At 45.3% G+C, this 17,911-nt stretch overlaps 1 protein-coding gene across 1 annotated transcript in view; it reads left to right on the plus strand.

The window, feature by feature from the left end:
- LOC126419074 (uncharacterized) overlaps window positions 1-17,911 on the plus strand; it is a 183,272-nt gene that overhangs the window by 42,702 nt on the left and 122,659 nt on the right. Inside the window, exons 2-3 of the mRNA XM_050086159.1 lie at window positions 8,170-8,439; window positions 16,249-16,491. Of these exons, the coding sequence (XP_049942116.1) occupies window positions 8,170-8,439; window positions 16,249-16,491 (513 nt within the window). The remainder of the gene's footprint in view (window positions 1-8,169; window positions 8,440-16,248; window positions 16,492-17,911) is intronic.

Below are 17,911 nucleotides of genomic sequence, written 5' to 3' on the forward strand. Positions count from 1 at the left end.
GCCAGGCCCAGGGAGGGGTGATTACCCGAGCTGATACCTTCCGAAAGTGCCGATTGGTCCCTCCGTCCGTTTGTCGGGAGGTGTGACCTGAGGTGTGAACAATCACCTAAGGCGGGTGTGCCCTCGGTGAGGGCCCCCACAAGGGAGGAGCGCGCCATCGGAGACGCCGGTAATCATGGGGGATTCTTCCGCAATGGTTTCCTCACCTTCCACTATGTCTGCTCACAAACGTAAGTTCACTGAGTCTCAGCCACAGACGGTTCTTCCATCGTTGCCACAGTTCCTTGTTGTTTCTCGGTCTGACGAAGGTCACGACTTTTCCACGGTCAACCCTTTCATTATTCAGAAAGGTGTCGACGCAATAGCAGGTCCTGTAAAGTCTTGTTCCAGATTACGGAATGGCACCCTGTTGTTAGAAACACACAGTGCCCTCCAGGCTCAAAAGTTGCTGCGTACTTCTCTGCTCCACACCTTCCCTGTCCGGGTGGAACCGCACCGTACCTTAAATTCCTCGCGTGGAGTCGTTTATACACGCTCCCTCGATGGATTGTCTGACGAAGAAATTCAGCACTATCTGTCTGACCAAGGCGTCACGGCTGTTCATCGGGTTATGAAAAGGGTTGACTCGAACATCATTCCAACCCGCACTGTCTTCTTGACATTTGACAAAGTTCAACTCCCATCAAAAATCAAAGCAGGCTATGAGATAATTTCCGTTCGCCCTTATGTCCCAAACCCTACGCGTTGCTATCGATGTCAGCGGTTCAATCACACCAGCCAGTCCTGTTCCAACCCGGCCAAATGTGTTACGTGTGGCAGGGATGCCCATGAGGGTGCCTGTCCACCTCCATCCCCTCGCTGCATCAACTGTATGGGTGACCACGCTGCTTCCTCTCGAGATTGCCCTGTTTTTAAGGACGAAAAACTGATCCAGGAAATAAGAGTGAAGGAAAAGGTGTCGACCTTTGCTGCTCGAAAGTTACTCGCCAGTCGACAGCCCACCGTGCCTCAGAAAGGAAAATACAGCGCTGTCCTTGCTTCTCCTCGGCCAACAAAGGAGGCGGCCACGCAGACTTACGACCTCACATTTAGTACCACGGTCGTCAGATCGGCCAGCGCAAAGATTGCCCGTTCAACCTCACCTCTTTCGCCTGCCCACTCTATGGCTCACCCTTCGTCGGGTTCTGCTAAATATCGAGCCCAAAAGTCAGACGCCAAGTCTTCAAAAAAAGAGCATTCTCGTGAAGAGTTTTTACGTACTGCAACTTCACAACCATCGGTTCCTCCTCCTTCTAAACATACCTCCAAGAAGGCTACGAAGAAACACAGTTCCTCTCCTTCTCCGCCAAGGCGTGTCCCATCTACAGCACCACCTGGCGGAAATCGCCCTCGGCCATCTTCTGTGTCGCCGAGGCGCACTGTTGGTGGCCGGTCAACTGGCCGATCGTTGGTGGCAGGAGCTGCTCCTGACCAACCTATGGATCAGGATCTTCTGCCTTCGACTGAATGCCATTCCATGCTGTCGGTCGCAAGCTCTGAGCAGTCGTTGAGTTGACAGCACCCTTGGTCACGTTCCTCCATTTTCTGTTCACCCTATGTCCATTATCCACTGGAATATCCGCGGCATTCGCGCCAATCGGGAGGAATTGTCGATCCTCTTACGATCCTACTCGCCGGTCATCTTCTGTCTTCAGGAAACAAAGCTGCGTCCCCATGACCGCTTTGTTCTCCCTCATTTTCAGTCCGTCCGATATGAGCTCCCCTCTGTTGAAGGCACTCCAGCCCATGGAGGACTCATGATTCTGCTCCATGATACTCTCCATTATCACCCAATCCCCTTAAACACTTCCTTCCAAGCTGTCGCCGTCCGTCTTTCCCTTTCTGGATACACGTTCTCTCTTTGTACGGTATACATTCCATCGTCTACACCAATGGCACGAGCTGATCTCCTTCATCTTCTTGATCAGCTTCCACCCCCCTATTTGCTGGTTGGGGACTTCAATGCCCACCACCCGCTTTGGGGATCTCCACATCCTTGTCCACGTGGCTCACTATTGCTAGACGTCTTCCACCAAGCGGATCTAGTCTGCCTCAACACTGGGGTCCCCACATTTTTGTCTGCCTCCACGGCAAATTTATCCCATTTGGACCTTGCGGTCGGTACTGTTCCGCTAGCTCGGCGCTTCGAATGGTTCGCCCTTGATGATACACACTCGAGTGACCACTTTCCATGTGTTCTTCGACTGCAGCCTCAACTGCCATATATGCGCTCGCGACGCTGGAAGTTTGCCCAAGCCGATTGGACACTTTTTTCGTCTCTAGCGACATTCGATGACTGTCGCTTTCCCAGCGTCGACGATGAGGTCACACATTTTACCGACGTTATTCTCACAGCTGCGGAACGTTCAATACCACGCACCTCCGAATTGCCCCGGCGCCCTCCAGTTCCTTGGTGGAACGAGGCATGCCGTGACGCAATACGTGAGCGGCGACGTGCTCTTCGCATTTTCCGTCACCATCCAACTTTGTCCAACTGTATCCGATATAAGCAGCTCCGTGCGCGATGCCGTCGCGTCATCCGCGATAGCAAGAAGGCAAGCTGGAAATTCTTTACTAGCTCATTTAACAACTTCACTCCCTCCTCGGAAGTTTGGAGTCGGCTTCGACGGTTCTCAGGCGCGCCTAGTTTCTCCCCGGTCTCTGGGCTCACTGTCGCGCATGATACCTTAGTGGACCCCGTCGCAATTTCTAACTCATTGGGTCAGCACTTTGCTGAGATTTCGAGCTCTTCAAATTACCCGCCAGCGTTTCTCCCGAAGAAACGTGCAGCGGAAGTGCGACATCTTGCTTTCTCCTCTCAAAATCGCGAAAGCTACAATACTGTTTTCTCCATGCGCGAACTCCAACATGCACTCTCTTCTTCTCGCTCCTCCGCCCCAGGACCGGTTGGTATCCATGTCCAAATGTTGCTGCATTTATCAACCCATAGCCTGCGTTACCTCCTTCGCCTTTATAATCGAATTTGGACCGACAGTACCTTTCCCAGGCGATGGCGGGAAGCTATTGTCGTTCCCGTTCCGAAACCTGGAAAGGACAAACATCTCCCCTCTAGCTATCGCCCCATTTCTCTCACGAGTAGTGTCTGTAAGGTTTTGGAGCGTATGGTGAATTACCGTTTAGCTTGGTGGCTGGAGTCCCGCAGTCTTTTAACACCAGCCCAATGCGGATTCCGAAAGCATCGTTCTGCTGTTGACCATCTTGTTGCTCTCTCCACTTATATCATGAACAATTTTCTACGGAAACGCCAAACGGTAGCAATATTTTTTGATCTGGAGAGAGCGTACGATACCTGTTGGAGGACAGGCATCCTCCGCACACTGTTCTCTTGGGGCTTTAGAGGCCGGCTGCCCCTTTTTCTTCGCGAATTTATGGCAGAGCGCACATTTAGGGTGCGGGTGAACACTACTCTCTCCCGTACTTTCTCCCAAGAAAACGGGGTACCCCAGGGCTCCGTGCTGAGTGTTGTACTGTTTGCCATCGCCATTAATCCAATTATGGATTGTCTCCTTCCTGATGTCTCGGGCTCCCTCTTTGTGGACGATTTTGCGATCTACTACAGCTCTCAACGGACCAGCCTTCTTGAAAGACGTCTTCAAGGATGTCTCGATCGCCTCCACTCGTGGAGCATCGAAACCGGCTTCCGTTTCTCACCCAGTAAGACCGTTTGCGTAAATTTTTTGCGACGTAAGGAGTTTCTTCCGCCCTCCTTACATCTAGGTCCAGTCAACCTTCCGTTTTCCGACGTCGCTAAATTCTTGGGTCTTATGTTTGACAGAAAACTGTGCTGGTCCTCCCACGTTTCCTATCTTTCGGCTCGCTGTCTGCGTTCCCTTAACACCCTCCGTGTCCTGAATGGTACCTCTTGGGGAGCGGACCGGGTGGTCCTTCTCCGCCTCTATCGCGCCTTAGTGCGCTCGAAATTGGATTATGGAAGCATAGTCTACTCCTCTGCTCGGCCGTCTATTCTTCGGCGTCTCGACTCTATCCACCACCGTGGATTACGTTTAGTGTCTGGAGCTTTTTACACCAGCCCTGTGGAAAGCCTTTATGCTGAGACTGCTGAACCTCCGCTGTCCAATCGGCGGGCAGTCCTTCTGAGTCGTTATGCTAGCCATCTGTCTTCCATGCCTGCTAATCCAGCCCATAACCTTTTTTTCGACGCCTCCTTTGATGTCGGGTATGCAGGCCGCTCCTCCTCCCTACTACCCCCGGGAGTCCGCTTCCGTCAACTGCTCCATTCTCTTTCCTTCCGCTTTCCTAAAACCTTCTTGACAACTTGGGGTACAGCACCGCCTTGGCTCCGTCCCCGGATCGACTTGCTCAGAGACCTATGTCAATTTCCCAAGGATGGTACCCCTACACTTGTTTACCGTCGAGCATTTGCTGCTCTATGTGGACAAATGACGGAAGCCACATTTATTTACACCGATGGCTCGAAAACATCGTTAGGTGTAGGGAGTGCCTATATTGTTGGCGACACCCCAAATCGCTTTCGGCTTCCCGACCAGTGTTCGGTTTATACTGCGGAGCTTTACGCTGTTCTCCAGGCTGTCCACTACATCCGCCGCCATCAGCGGATACAGTACGTAATCTGCTCAGATTCTCTCAGCTCTCTCCTCAGTCTCCAAGCTCTTTACCCTGTGCACCCTCTGGTCCACCGGATTCAGGACTGTCTGCGCTTGCTCCACCTGGGGGGCGTCTCAGTGGCGTTCCTCTGGCTCCCGGGACACGCTGGTATCTGTGGGGATGAGGCGGCCGATATAGCGGCCAAGGCTGCAGTCTCTCTTCCTCGGCCAGCTCTTCAGTCTCTTCCATTTACCGATCTACGGAGCGGTTTATGTCGCAAAGTTACTCATTTATGGCATGCGCATTGGTCAACACTTCCCCACAATAAATTGCGGGAAGTGAAAGCCCTTCCTTGCGCTTGGACCTCTTCCTCCCGAACGCGTCGTCGGGAGGAGGTCATTTTAGCTCGACTCCGGATAGGGCACTGTCTTTTTAGTCATCGACATCTTTTAAGCGGTGATCCTCCCCCACTCTGTCCCCACTGCTCTCAGCTGTGGACGGTCAGACACCTTTTAATTGAATGCCCCTATTTTAATCCGTTACGCTCCCGTCTACAGCTATCGCCTGATCTATCGTCGATTTTAGCAGATGACACGCGCTCAGCTGACCGCGTTCTACAGTTTATTAGTGACAGTGAAATGACGTCAGTCATTTGAAGCTTTTTTTGGGGGACAACCAACCCCTTTCTATAGTGGATTTTTAAGCATTCCTTCTGCCTTTAGTTTCTCAAATTTTCTGACTTTGTTTCCATTGCTGCTGATTTTAAATTTCGTTTTAGTCCCGTTTTCTACGTCACGGGCTGGGCGCTAATGACCATAGAAGTTTTGCGCCCTAAAACCACAAAAAAAAAAAAAAAAACCACCTCTCTGGGGAAGTAACACTTCCTCTGGGAGGGGCCTTCTGATTGGCCATCTTCTTTCCAGTGTCAGTCTGTGCCTCCTCAATGCCAATACTCCTACCCACTTCAGTTCTGCTCACAGCATCTTTTCAGCTATTGCCCTTACAATATCTTTCTCCAATGTTATCGCTTTGCTACAGTGATTGTTACATGACAATCTTAGTGACAGTGACCACTTTCCAAGTATCCTGTCACTTCCTTGCCACTATCCAAAGGAACAATTACCATGCTGTGTGCTGTGAAGAGCCAACAGATGGTTAAACTTTAGTTACATAAAAAAAATTAATAAGACTGTTGTGGCACAGCTCTCCTGCTTGTACGTCATGTGCAAGTCTGTTCATCGCTGCCTGACTGCTGCAACCATCCACTTGAACCTGCTTGCTGTAGATGATCCTTGGTCTACTTCTATAATGTTTACCCCCATACTTACCTCCATTTCAGAAATAACTGTTGCTTGATGACTCAAAATGTGTCGTGTTGGCCTTCCATTATTTACTTATAAAAATTTTAAATGTGGCTGGTTCTGATATGTTTTATTTATTAAGACAGAGGGTTTGAAGTAGCATAACCTTTAAAATTTTGGCGCGCATGAGTATGTATCCCGGGTTTTAATGTACCGAATGTCTCGCGCATACCACAAGTGCCCCCTCTCCGTGAAACTGTCTGCCCTAGTGTTTCCACACCCTCTTGCACTAGTACATAGGCTAAGTACTGATAGTATGCTGTGTTCGCATCGACCATCTCTTCATAAATATGTTGTACTGATGGAGGTGATATTTTAATTTTAACTACTGACGACACCTTTGGCATGATTGTTTTATGCACCTCCACTGCAGGATGTGATTTTAGTAAGTGGCTAAAAGTTTCTGTGCTTGTAATACTTCGGTAATTTTCATGGTATTTGAAGCTATAGTAGTGTTTGTTTCTTCTTTTATTTCAGCTGTGTTGCTAAGTTTTTTGCTAATGAAGGTATCTCCCTATTCAGGTGTATTTTTGCTTCTGATGAAGGTATATTTAGATATACTGAAACCATGGTCAAGGATTTCAATAAATCTTTATCCTGCAACTGTTTGGCTGTTATCATTTACCATGAATTTTTTACTTATGTTGTGCCTCAGAGCTTTCCCCCCCCCCCCCTCCCCCCCCCTCCCCCCCCCCCCCCTCCCCAGTGGCTCCTTCTTCAGGCAGAAGGATTGAAGGAGAAGGAAGAGGGGTGAAGGAAAAGGACTAGAGAGGTAGAGGGGTAGATTTCGGGAAAGTCACCCAAAACGGCAGGTCAGGGAAGACTTACCATAAGGGATGAGAAGGAAAGACAGATTGTTGGGGACTGCATTGGATGAGATTTGAGAATCCGAGAGCTTAAAGGTGGAAGACAGGGTAATATGCAGACAGACATTACTGCTTAAACATCATGCATAGGTAATAAGAGTGAAAAGCTGAGTGCATTGTATGTAACAGAGGTGGGAGGAGGCAGTGAATGGGAAAGACAATGAAAGATGTAGAAAACTAAAACGGAGTGAAACAAAGAGTAGTTACAGTGAAGAAATGCTGAGACGGAAGAAATTAGCGTAAATTAGGGCCAGGTGTGTGATGAGAACCAAGTACATGTGCTGGTTCCCACCTGCGGAGTTCTGAGAAACTGGTGTCTGAGGAAAGAATCCAGACGGTGCATGTGGTGAAACAGGCATTGAGGTCACGAATGTCATGTTGTAGGGCATGCTCTGCAACAGGATATTGTGAGTTGCCAGTGTACCCCCTCTGCCTATGCCCATTCATCCTCTGTTACGTATGATGCACTTAGCTTTTAACTCTTATTAACTCCTGAATGATGTTTAAGTGGTAATCTCTGTCTGCATATTACCTTGTCTTCCACATTTAAGCTCTAAGGTTTTCAAATCTCATCCGATGCAGTCCCCAACAGTTTTCCCTTCTCATCACATATGGTAAGTCTTCCAGGACCTGCGGTTCTGGGTGACTTTCTTGAAATCTACCCCTTTTCCTAGACCTCTCTACTCCTTTTCCTGCACCCCTCTTCCTTTCCCTTTAACCCTTCTGCCTGGAGGAGGAGCCACTGGCTCCGAAAGCTTGTCAATTGCAACCGTCTTTTAAGCATGTGTCCTCCTAACGCTTGGTGAGTGGATTTTTGTAGCTATCCAAATAAATAATTTTGTAAATAATTGATTGTTTTAATTGTTACACTCTGGTATTCATAAAAGTTGACATTCTACTTAAGTTGTTATTTTTGCAGTTGACAGTAGTCGCTCTTCTTATGTGTTTCTTGCTCCATCTTTTAGAAGATGGTCTTATCAGTAATGCTCGTATTAGGAATCTGTAGCATATTGCAGATATACTTTTTGGTTTGGAAAGCAAGAAGTTGCCTAATTTGTGATTTATTGAAATTGTTATTGATGTTATTTTGTTACTGGCTGCTATTTTTTAATGCTGTATTGCTTTAGTTGACATTTGTACCAGTTTTATGTTTTAACTTTACCATAAAATGTAGTTATTGCACTGGAAATTTCTATATCACTGTCGCTGCTGCAATTATCATGTTACTTTGCAGTTTTGAAAATGCCTTAACATAATTGTTGGAAGGCTAGTTTTTTTACAGGGAGATGTTGCTTATATCTGTCATCTTGTTATAGGTGCTGAGTGTCACAACTGATATCACAGTATTTGAGCCCAACAATGGAATATCAGTAGAGTTTTATACATGTTTGCATGAATTGATGACTAGTTTGGAACCTAGTTGTCCGCTAGTATGGTCAGCTGTTACAGTTCTGCAACAGGCTTGCAAGAACAAATCGGCAAGAGCTGCCCTGACAAATACTTTTAAATTTGTTCCTGTTTTAGCCAAGATTTTGGGAAACAATCTTACTCGTGAAAAGAAAGTAAATGTACTGAAGCTGTTGCAGGTATGTATGTTTCAAACAGTCTGTGATATAGTACACAAAAGAAAGGGAAATATTGTGTTGTTTGTAAACATAGCCAAAAGTACATGGCTCATGAGGGAATGGGTGAGTTATCAACTACATCCTAGTTTGGCCTACACATGATGTGTGAATTTGTTGATTATTGTATGTTAAAATCTACTAAAACTCTAAAACAAACAATATCACACTCACACACTATGAAAATAGATGATGAATGCTACTAATGACAACAGTGACATTTGCTCACAGAAACAAAATGATGTTGGATCAAAGAACGACTACTATCCACTGCTGCCAGATTTAAGTAACGTAAAAAATGCAAGAGATGATATCACAGTTTGGCAGTTTTACACCTGCTTTTATGGAATAGGATGAATATGGTGACAGATTCCTGCTGTCCATTAAAATTAAATATGCAAGGTGTTATTTCTAGAATATTTACCCATGTCTATTTTTTTTTTTTTTTTTTGCTGCTGCTTGTAAAAGATGTACAAAAAGTGGTGATGACAAGTACAAGAGAGAGACAGTGAGCCATTCGCTACAGATGTGCATGGAGTATTATCTCGGTTGTGTGACTGGTTTCATGATTTCCTCACTGAAACTGATGGAAGGTCATAGAGTAAAACAGAAGTGATATCTGGCTTTCTCCAAGGAAGTGTCTTAGGCACTCTGTTGTTCCTAAAACATCTGAAAATCCCAGATGTAATAGTTACAGTAGTATGAAAAGGATAGATTGCTACTCACCATATAGTGAGGATGTTGATTCACAGACAGACACAACAAGAAGACTGCTAAGCAAGTAAGCTTTCAGCCAAAAGACCTTCTTGTGAATTAGACAACATACATGTACACATTCATGCAAACACAACTCACACACACGACAACTTTCTCTGGCTCTTGAGGCCAGACTGTGAGCTACAGCACGTCATGGAAACAGCAGTCTGGACAGTGGGCATAAGGAGGCAGGGGGGAGAGAAGACAGTAAAATGCTGCTTGCGGGAGCATACAGGGACAAGGCAAGGAGAGGGTAGGGCAGCTAGGTACAATCGGAAGGCTAACTGGGGAGGGGGGGGGGTGATGCAGAAAAGGAGCGACATAAAAAGACTGTGGGGTGTGTTGGAATAGGAGGCTGTGTAGTGCTGAGTGGGAAGAGTGAAGGGAAGGATAGGTGGGTGAAGGACAGTGACTAGCAATGACGTTCGGGGCCAGGAGGGTTACGGAAATATGGGATATATTGCAGAGAGACTTCCCAGCTGTGCAATTCAGAAAAACTGGCTTAGTGGAAAGGATCCAGATGGCACAGGCTGTGAAGCAGTCATTGAAATGATGGACGTTGTGTTGGGCAATATGCTCAGCGATTGTTTGGTCCAGCTGTTTCGTGGCCACAGTTTGTTGGTGGTCACTCGCGCGGACAGATTATACGGTGCGTAGCAATCTGCCCTTTCCATATTATTGTCATTAATCTATATAAAAGATTTAGGAGACAATCTGTTGTCCTGTGGGGCTGAGCATTTGTTTGCTGGATACGGGCTTGGAAACGCTGGGGTTTGTGCGTTCATGAGCTGGAGGCTGGTAAACACAGCCATTCCTGTCACCGTATGCTGTGGTCATGCTTGAGCGACCAATGTTGGGCATGGTGATGGAATGTTGTATGTTGCAGAGAATGGGGATCTTCACTTAACTGCCCAAATCGCAAGAATGGTAAACCTCTATAAAGAAAAACCTCAGTCTCGAGGTGTGCTGTACGCTGACGAGCTGCGTGGCTGTTGAGGTGGAACAGTCATTAATGGACAACTACTGTGGAACGTGCTGTGCCTCAGTTGTATAACGCTTACTCGGCAGAAGTGGCTCTGTCTGGGTGAATCCTTATTTCCCCTGCTACTGGCCAGAATGTTTTTGATTGTGAAATGGAAAGAGGGCAGTTTTAACAAAGTTTTCACTTTTTATGTTCAAAAAGGTTTGGAAGTCATCGCAGGTACACTGAAATCTGTTAAACAATTGTGTAATGGCACACTGTTCGTTGAAACTGCTAGTTTCCAAGATACAAATCTCTGAAAAGCTAAATCCCTTGAAGAATATTCCATAGAGACAGAGCTCCACAACATCGTGGTTGTTGTGTCATGTTTAAATCTGGTAGACTTTCTGAAGGAGGATTTGAAAGATGAGTGGGCTCAATAAGGGGTTGCTGATGTGCAAAATATGTTGAAAAGGGTGCTTGGGGATCTAGTAAAATCTGACTCCTGCATCCCTACCTCCAGTAACACAAAACTCACAGAGCAAATCAAGGCATGTTTCCTTCATTTAAGTGTATGGCTCTTTCACCAACCCCAAGCACGGTTTTAAATGCCAGCACTTTGGGAACATCACCTTAGGTGGGTGTAAGATTGAAGCCACTTGTGACAAATGTGGCAAGACCGCTGTGACTGAATTGGTTTCTCTTTGCCTCTGAAGTGTGTAAATTGTGCTGGGGATCACCCTGTCTGAAGTAGAGATTGCAATGTCTTCCTTGAAGAAAGGAAGGTACAGGAAGTTAAAACATTGAAACACATCCCGTTTGATGAGGGCAATAACATCTCTAAGACCATGCAGCCTCCCACATTCACTACATCTATTGCTTCGGCCCTTAAGAAGCCTATTCCATGCAAATGGAGGTTGCCAGTGTCAGCGTTAGTACATGTGTTCGTCAAGCTGTAATTGTTTCAGAGCCCATAGTCCCCCCTCCTCCTCACCTGATAACAGAGAAAGACAGGTGCCAGCATTGTGAGGTCCCAGTACATCCAAAGGCAGAGTCTTGTAAAAAAATGCAACACTGCTTCTGCTGCAGCTGCAGTAATTCTCTCAAAGCATGTCCAGGCCAAAAAAGCAAATGGGAAGCTTCCACCACAGGCGAAAACAGGCAGAAGACCATCTGACCGTGTTGATGTCATTCAACATGACAGTTCTGCTGCGTCTGCTTCAGAGCGAACCAATGGAATTCAAAGGCATCCCAGGGCAACCATCTTGCTTCAAGGCTGACCTTCCACCCATTGTGGGCTCCCCAACCCAGTGGAAAGACAGAGTGAAAGTGCAACTGCTGTTATAAATGGCTCCCATACTAGGGTGGTCCATAAATAGGTTTGGGACTCTTGTAGAGGAACTGAAACACATCACACAGCCACAACTCCTGTCCTTTTGTTTTATGTGAGTCAAAAGATCACTGTTTATCCCCTGTATTTACCTCTGCAGGATGCGATAGACTTTGAGGCTCTTGTATGCCTTATTGCACAACCCCTGTGCCTGTTTCTCCTGCTGAGTTTTTCAATGCCCATAATGTATTATGGGGCTCAAACTGTACTTGTTCCAGGGGTCAAGTGTTGGAGAGCCTCAAGATGTCTCGGGAGCCGTGGGTCCTCAACACGGGCAGTCCCACTCGTTTCTTGGCTCCTACTGGGTCATCCTCAGCCATTGACCTCTCTTTCTGCTCTCTAGCCTTTGCAGACTCAGCACAGTGGGAAGCAATTGATGTCCATTATTCCAGTGACCACTTTTCATCATAAAAATGGAGCATTACTTGAGCAGAAGCTACCAAAATAATTGATCAGTAGAGCTACCTGGGTGCTGTTCAACCAGATGGCTGTGTTTGAACACCACAACAGTGTCCAGAAATGGGTGGACCACATCACATGTGTGATCCTTCCTGTCACTGACCTGTTGATCCCGAAGTCCTCACGCCATTGTGGTAGGCGAACTGTACCTTATTGGAAAGATGAGTGCCGTTCAGCAATCTGGGAGAGATGTTTGGCCCTCCAACAGTTTAAATGTCATCTGACGGGAGACAACTCCAAAATCTTTAGAGTCTCAAGAACCAAGGCTTGACACCGTATTAAGGAGAGCAAGAAAAGGTCATTAAGCATTCTTGGACTCTATCAATCATTCCACTTGTTCTACAAAAGTATGGGAAGCCATCTGGAGGATCTCCAGTAAACACAGTCACTACCAATAGTAGCAATATTGAAACGGTAGTGTCTCCAAACAACGCCCAGAGACATCTCACAGATGATGGTAGAGCATTTTGCAGCAACTACAGCCAATGCCAGCCAGGATTCGGTGTTTCCCTGCTGCCGTGCAGCTGCAGAGAGGGGAAGTTGGGCTTCAGATACCACAATTCTGAGTCTTAAAAGTACTCTTTCTCCATGTAGGAGCTTGAATTGGCACTGCCTGTGACTCATGATACTGCACGCAGTCATGACCAAACCTGGTACTGTATGCACTGACATTTGCCAGCAGATTCAAAGGAAACCTTACATGACTGTCCCACAAGTGGAGAGAGAATTCTGATACCACTCCTCAAACCAGGAAAGGGCTGCACGTGTCTCAGTGGCTACCGGAGCCTTAATGCACTGTAGGGAAGACACAGGAGTCCGTGGTCAACCATCTCCTGATCTGGTTGTTAGAGACCAGACAACTCATTAGGCACTCTGTGTTGATTCTGGAGATTTCGGTCCACTGTTGAGAATCTGAACTTACTAGAGGCAGCTATTCAGCAGGCTCCCCTATGTAAACATCACTGTCTCCGTATATTCTTTGATATCAGTAGAGCTTATGACACTACTTAGAGACACAATATTCTTATGCAACTCCATCAATGGGGCTTTCGTGACCAGCTCCCGATTTCACACAGTCCTTCCTGTTCAAGAGCTTTTCTAAGTTTTGGCTTGGTAACATGCTATCAGATTGTTTTGAAGAGGAGAATGGTGTTCTTCAGGGCAATGTTTTAAATGTTACTCTTCGTTCTATAGCCATAAACAATACCACGTCCACGGTAAGGCGTCCTTTACAGTGTGCCTTATTTGTGGATGATTTTGGTGTCCAAACTGTAATGGTTACCTCACCTGAGAAACATGAGTCAGATCCCAGAAGGCACTGAATATCATAAAGTGCCCTAGCCACAGGTCTTGAATAGCAGACAGGGTGCATCTGTTCCAGTTTTATAGGGCTTTCTTGCATTCGAGGCTAGACTGGAATGCACTGTGTATGGGTCAGCATGGCCTTCTTACCTTCGGATTATTGACACTATCCACCCTGTGAGTAGCCTGGCCACAGGTGTTTACGGGACTAGTCCCATACTCAGTTTACTCATTTTCTATGCTGACCATCACTCGTCATGTGGTGGTAGCTCCAACTGCCCGTGCATAACATACTGCTGCTTGTCTGCCTCTGGAATGCCTTTCCTCCAATCTTTCATGAGCAACAATGCAGTTTGGAATCTGCGTCCAGCATGTGCTGGAGGTATTTGATGTGGAGCATGTACAACCCCAAATCCAGGGTTTCAACTGCCTGTCACCATGGTTCCTGCAGAGGCCCAGAGAAATTTTCAATTTGATGCAGTACAGAAGAGATTACACTTCTGCTTCTGATTTTAATCCAATATTTTCTGACATTTTAAATGAGCACCACAACAATGTAGCTGTCTTTACGGATGGCTCTAAATGGGGGGAGGGAATCCGTTGGTTGCTCTGTTTTTTTCTCAGGTCCTGTCCTCAAGGCCTGACTCTCTCGAGACTTTGACTGATGACCTGGTTGTTTGGTCCCCTCTCCCAAACAAACCACCCAACCAACTTCGAGACTTTACTGTCTTCGATTCGTAGTTATATGCAGTCTTACTGGCACTGGAGCACTTGAGACGTTCTTGGAGTGCTAAATTCCTTGTCTTTTCTGATTCTCTTGAGTGTTCTCCACTCTCTACAATGTATGTACTCACCAGATAAAGTAGTCTGAAATATCCAGGATGCCCTTCTTCAACTACAGTGGCTGTGGAAGGAGGCATCTTTCTTCTGGTTACCAGGTTACATGGGTATGATGGAGAATGAAAGGGCAGATTTGGCAGCCAAGGAGGCATGTCGTGATCCTCAGTTATTTCAGAGCGTGCTATAGCCTCGCTATTTAAGTACAGAGCCTTGCGTCAATGGGAGGATGAGTAGCTGGAAGTGACAGACAATAAGATCTATCTAGTAGAGCCCACAACCTGGCTGTGGCGTACCTCCTTCCAGCCACGTCAGTGGGATGAGGTCCTCCACTCGTCTTTGCATAGGACACAGCCCTATGATGCACGGCTTCATGCTCCTGCGTGACAGCCCGCCAATGTGTGGTGTTCAGATCACTATGCGCCACATTTTACTAGATTGTGTTTTATTTTGGATCCAGAGGACAGTGACATTCTTGCACTCTATTTTAAGTGACATGGAAATGGATATGGTGAGAGTTTTAAGGATTTGTTTCCTCAAAATTTAGGTAGATGGTCTTAATGTGTTAACAGGGTGACTGGCTCATCCACATTTTTTGTAAGGTGTCAGCCAGTCACAGTTCCCTCTGCCTCTTTTAGCTCTTTGTGACTTTTACTCCGATGTATAGCCCCTATCACCCTTCTCCATTGTATTGCGGCCTTGAAGATACAGTGATTGTGTGGGTTAATGCAAGTGAGGTTGGAGTGAGTGAGTTAATGCCATTTTATAAGTTTCCTCCTCACTGTGTGCTAGCAATTTGTCATTTTACCCAAATTTCTTTCTCTTAATATGGATAAGGCTACAGGTAACCTCTATGTTGAGCACCGATGAGCTGCAAACACCCACACACAACAGCCATCTTAGACTATTCGCAGATGATGCTGTCATTTACCATCTAGGAAGTCATCAGAAGATCAAGGCCCATTGCAAAATGATTTAGACAATATGTCTGTGTGGTGCAGAAAGTTGCATTTAACTCCAAACAGTAAAAAATGTGACTTCATCCGCATGAGTGCTAAAAGGAATTGGTTAAATTTCTGTTCCCCAGAAAATCGTGCAAATCTAAAGGCTGTCATTTCAAGTAAATACATAGGGATTATAATTACAAACAGCTTAAACTGGAACAGACACATAGAAAAATGTTGTGGGGAACTGGGTTTTATTGCCAGAACACTTATGAGATGGGACAGAGCTACTAAAGAGATTACCTTTATTATATATCTCCATCCTGTTCTGGAGTATTCCTGTCCAATGTGGAATCCTTACAAGATGCGATTGACTGAGGACATCAGAAAAGTTCAGAGAATGACAGCTTGTTTTGTATTATCACGCAACAGGGAAGAATGTGTCATGGAAATGATGTGCGAGTTGGGGATGATAATCATTGAAACAGACATTTTCATTGTAGCTAGATCTTTTCACGAAATTTCAATCAACAATATTTTGTTGACGCCCAACCTATATAGAGAGAGATGATCGTTATAATAAAATAAGAGAAATTGGAGCTCGTGCAGAAAGATTTAAGTGTTCATTTTTGCTGCACGCTTTAGAGTGTGGGAGGATAGAAAAATAGTCTGAAGGTGGTTTGATAAACCCTCTGCCAAGCACTTAAGTGTGAATCGCAGAGTAGTTATGTAGATGTAGACATGATTTCTAACAATAACACAGCAACAGCTATAATTAGCATAGTTTAATTACACTAGCATTTTAATGGAGTAAGGTACTAATATTCCGTTATCAGCCCTTATCTAAAGCATCCCTATGGTTTGGTACAAGGGTAATAATTGAATGACGGCTGAAATGACCATTTTAGCTAGACTGTGAATTTAAATCAAAACCTTAAGTTGTTTGCAAACTGCAGCATTTGACCCAAGAAAAATTAAACACACACTAGTTCTCTATAGTATTTCTTGTTACTGCATATATTGTCCATTGATAAAATGCTATGTATAAGGTAATGTGATTGTGTCAACATGGTATTATGTACCAAGGCTGTGCAGTAATAATTTGAAATGTCTATATTTTACAGGATGTGACTTATGGAGCAGTAATCCCATGGCAAGAAGCACATTTAACAAAACTAGTGTCAATACTATCGTCATGGATAATAAATGAGAAAAATACAGTTGGTACTCTTTCACTTGGAGTGCTTGTGAACTTATGCTATAAGAATGTCCCAGCCATTTACACACTCCTACGTTGTGTAGATCACAAAAGTTTCCTAAAGACATTGCTTGAACTCAAAACAGAAAATATCTACACAACAGTACAGGTTTGTGATTTCATTCTTTCTCTTTGTACGATATGTTTTACAAAGCTCTTGAATATGATTAGGCAGACCAATTTCATTCCCTGTCACACATGTCGCATATCCTATTTTTATGAGTGTTGTCTGTCACACTCATTCATATTGTCCTCTAGATTTCAAATTCCAGTACCACTTTGTCTTTTCTTTGTTTCCTTAATGGAAAAGTTTTCCTGATATTCCTCATTTTATGTGACAATGGGCTAATGCACCTCAAACATCATGTTTCTTCTGTGTGTATGATTAATTACATAGTTGCAGATTGTCTTGATTCACTTTGTATGCAAGTTCTTTTCCAGAATGTTTTATAGTTATTATCCAGATAGTTTTTTCATTTAGGCAACATAAGATAAATAGCTTCAGAATCCTATTTATTTGTGTCACTATACAGGGTGTCCCAGGAGGAATCATCAATATTCAGAGATATGACAAGAACAATCATTTGAAGCAAAACAGTCGAGTAAACATGGTCTCTAAGATGGATACCTTAAGAGTTACAGGCACTTCTTCATCTTTGACACTGTGAAACAAATCTCTTCTACTACAAGCTCTAAATGATTAATGGAAAATCTCATATAAGATGTGAAACAAATACTAACAAAGAGATAGAGGGGCTGGCCAGTACTTACCTCAGCTCAGTACAACCGATAGATACACATAAAACAAAACTGAAAATTTACATTCCTAGCTTTCGGAACTTTGTTCCTTCATCAGGGAGGAGAGAGGGGAAAAAAGGGAAGAAGGGAAAGTGGATTCAGTTACTCACAACCCAGGTTATGAAGCAACAGGGAAAGGTAAACAGGGAGGGTAGCAAGGATGGAGGCATGGTTGTCAGAGGGAAGCCAAAGATATTCTACTGTAAGTACTGTGCCAGCTTCAAACCAAAGAGGATGCATACAGAAGTAAAGAGGTATATAGTATAAAGATAAACACAACTATGTAGGATGAAAAGATGCGTGAATGGCTAAAGAGGAAAGGGAAAGATGAGAAGACTGAAGAGTGAATGGGAGTGAGGTTGTTTAACGTAGGTTCAGTCCAGGGGGATGGCGGGATGAAAGGATGTGTTGGAGTGCAAGTTCCCATCTCCGCAGTTCAGAGGGACTGGTGTTGGGTGGGAGAAGCCAAATGGCACATACGGTGTAGCAGGTTCCTAGGTCCCTAGAATTATGCTGGAGGGCATGCTCCGCTACTGGGTATTGGGCATCTCCTAGGCGGACAGTTCGTCTGTGTCCGTTCATGCGCTCAGCCAGTTTGGTTGTTGTCATGCCGATGTAAAAGGCTGTGCAGTGCAGGCATGTCAGTTGATAAATGACATGTGTAGTTTCACACGTAGCCCTGCCTTGAATTGTGTATGTTTTACCAGTAGCGGGGCTGGAGTAGGTGGTTG

Source organism: Schistocerca serialis, chromosome 9, assembly GCF_023864345.2.
Source record: "Schistocerca serialis cubense isolate TAMUIC-IGC-003099 chromosome 9, iqSchSeri2.2, whole genome shotgun sequence".
In the NCBI taxonomy this organism is placed as follows: Eukaryota; Metazoa; Arthropoda; class Insecta; order Orthoptera; family Acrididae; genus Schistocerca; species Schistocerca serialis.